Source organism: Echinococcus granulosus, assembly GCF_000524195.1.
Source record: "Echinococcus granulosus chromosome Unknown EG_S00007, whole genome shotgun sequence".
Lineage (NCBI taxonomy): Eukaryota > Metazoa > Platyhelminthes > Cestoda > Cyclophyllidea > Taeniidae > Echinococcus > Echinococcus granulosus.
Window position 1 is genome coordinate 1,499,198 of NW_020170387.1, and position 3,163 is coordinate 1,502,360.

Here is a 3,163-nt window from a genome sequence, read left to right on the forward strand (position 1 = left end):
TCCCAGAACTCGTACTTTAGCCTCACCTTTATGCTACTAAGATCGCCTACAAAGCGCAGGAGGAATGAGTTTTAAATTCGAAGAAAAATATCAGGAAACATTGCAAAAAAATTATGCAGCCATTCAAGGCTCTTTTATTTATGCACGTTGAGGTATTTTTAAGTGACTCATTCATTTAAATCCCAAACGTTACATTGTACACATTTATTAAAATGAAACTCAATGCAGACGGGAATTCACCCGAATCCACTGATGTGATCTCCATTGCAACAAGTGAATAGAAGAAAAAAAACGCAAACATTTTTTAAAGTGACGCTACTAAATAAACTGCGATTAATCGGGAAATTAAGCTATGGGAAAGTTTTACAACCGCCACAAGAATGCATCTTAGTCTTTGAATAGTTGGCTTCAAAGTATTGGATTTCAGCAATCCAGTTCTTACCAGGCGAACTCGGCAATTTTATGCTGTACGCACTCGTGTGACGTGAACCCACGGTGCGTCATACATAGAGGGAAGTTCCCTTTCCAAAATTCTGATTTCTCATGCAATAAGAACGTGTTTGCACTGACTACAAGTTGTTGCATTATTGGCATAGATTTTACCAAAATTAGTTGCAGACGTTTTTGCGGCCGACACTGACAAGGAACTCGGGTGCATAGATAGCTAGAAACCCTTGGACAAGCGTAGTGAACAAAATGATGTTTTTGTCAGATTATTAAATAAAGGAGAGGCTATGCTTATTTTAATTATCGTAACCTGATAAAAATGAGCTGTATGTCAGAAGTTAACCTCCTGACAGTTGCCTAATCAACGAAATCAGCCTGCCAGATAGGCGAAAAATGAGAAAAGGACGGTCTAAATGCAAATAAAAGGCAAAATAATCAAACAGCTGATAAGAATTTTCTTTATTAGCCAAATAACTATGCCGTGGTTCCTTCTGCGATGGATGATTTCGGCTAAATAATCTTTTTTGCGCACTTGCAATGGACAGCAAAAAATAACCACTTTGATTTGCCAATCAGCTCATTAAAAGCACAGCAGCGGACTAAACATTTTGCATTATACATACCATTTTTTGCGGATACAAATTTACTTTTTTAGCGGTAATCCTAAAACATTCCCCAGTTTTTAGCAAATAACGTATCAAACTTTTCAAATTAAGGCACAAAAGCATGAGTAACTTCCGAGGCTATAAGTTACTGAATGGGCTGCCATATTGTAGAACCCCGAGACTTCCCTGAAGACGAGAGAAAAAAGTAGTACTCGGGCAGAATATGCATACTCGGCACACGGAAGAGCTGAGGGGCTATGGCCATGGTCCGGAGGCCAGTCCACCAGGCGAAGGTACAATGGTGGAGCTGCTAAGTGGTCCCTTTACCAAAACCGTGGGTTAAATAAACAGCTAACGCATTGTAGTACCACATGTTTAGCTAATGTAAAATTGCCGTCACCGATGTACGTACGTTTTAAGCTTGGAAATGAGGATGATTTGAATGCGTACAACAGCAGGAATTTGGGTTGCGAATCAAGTCTCAAAAATATTTCAACTGCACAAATAAAGAAATCAAAACTGAAAATAAGCACGCACTCTTTTGTAACAAAACTTAAAATCGTAATTTTATTGGTAAGAGACCTTAGGGAGTTGCCTCATGAACCACAGTGCCATAAGAATGCATGACCTCGGGTTGCCATGGTTACAGCTCCTGGTTAATTCACACGCAGAATGGCGATCTAGCCCTAAATAAAACACTATAATCGAGTTGATTTTCTGGTTCTGATATATTTTTTTTCATCGACCACCATTGTCATTACTGACAACATCTTCTTTCTACTACCATGGTAAACAAAATGTAGTTGAATAGACCGCTTTTAAACATTTGATTTATCCGAGATAGGCTGTTTGAATCGCATATTTCCCCACTAGTCAAGCTTGAGGCTCTCTTGCGTACTGCGAACGAGAAAGAAGGAAAAGATGACTTTTCGGAGAGTAGTTGCCTCGATCACTTTCTTTAGCTTGTCACGATTAGGAAAAAATCCGTACTTCTGCTCTGCCTCATACTGCCTGTGCCAACTATTCTCTGCGCAACTTTGCATCTTATCCATCTTTTATTATTTCTAAAATCTACCACTGCCTGCATTAATTTTGCCCTTCTCTTCAATGCACCAGCGATTTACTCTCGACAGTGGTGATCACAAGGATGCATCATGGGTTAGCATCGCTAATGTGGAGCACCTGTATAATCGTGCTTTACCGTGCCAACAACAAAAATGTTGCTGGATCATTTAGGGGGGTCTTGACATATTTACTTGCTCTCTAGCTTGCCGTCAAACACAATTGCAGTGGTTGCTACTACAAAATTAGCATTACTAGAAATGGACCTTAAACAAATGAGTGTAACATTTAGTTGCTCGACTTCCCGAAATACACCTATCTAAATTTTGTGGATGATTCAAAGAGAATTATATTTTGAACATTATTTTAAGGTCAATGGAGGACTTAACTAAGGTATTGGTGGTGATCCGGACAAAGCATACCCTAGTTTTTATGGCCTTTTTTAACCGTATTGATGCGCAGAGGTTTAATTGTTAGAAAGTGAATAACGTCTTTGGTACAGCACGGGATCTGCTTCACGCTTGATTATTATCTTAGGGCAAGAGAAGTAAGAGCACTCACCGGAACTTTTGCGTGTCGATCTGATGACTTGCGGAGAGCCATGACTGCTTATTTGTACTTTTCTTATTATGAGCAAAGTGCTGTCAGAAAAATGAAATTATGGGCCACCGTGATTCACTCAACGCAGCTAATGCACACATTCACTTAAGCAACCCGGAGGCAAAACATGCGAAGCCTATTTGAATGAAATCAATTGCTATTTCATTTCTGCACTCCCCTTGAACAGTGTAATGTTTACAAGCAGTCGTCATGAACTCTTACTTTTTAAAAAGTTTCAACGCTATTCATCTTTGTTTACGAAGGAAGCAACTTCAAAAGGAAAGTTTTTCGCAACATATAAGTTGATTGGTAAAAGGCACCATTTGAAGGTGGGCGAAATCCGCCTTCTTCCTCAATAAGATTCTAAAAATTTTTATGTCACGCCTTAAATGGTCTCAAAGGCACAAGGCTACATGGATGCCATTTGCACTAGATTTAAATGAGGACCA

At 39.3% G+C, this 3,163-nt stretch overlaps 1 protein-coding gene across 1 annotated transcript; it reads left to right on the plus strand. All coding sequences in view use genetic code 11, as the record gives it.

The window, feature by feature from the left end:
* Positions 1 to 1,275: 1,275 nt before the first annotated feature.
* EGR_01869 (hypothetical protein) lies at positions 1,276 to 2,014 on the plus strand (the record flags this gene model as incomplete). The annotated part of the gene is made up of 2 exons (XM_024491118.1): positions 1,276 to 1,345; positions 1,926 to 2,014. The coding sequence occupies 2 exons, from the start codon at positions 1,276 to 1,278 to the stop codon at positions 2,012 to 2,014; spliced, it is 159 nt and encodes a 52-aa protein (XP_024354574.1).
* Between the last annotated feature and the right edge of the window lie 1,149 nt (positions 2,015 to 3,163).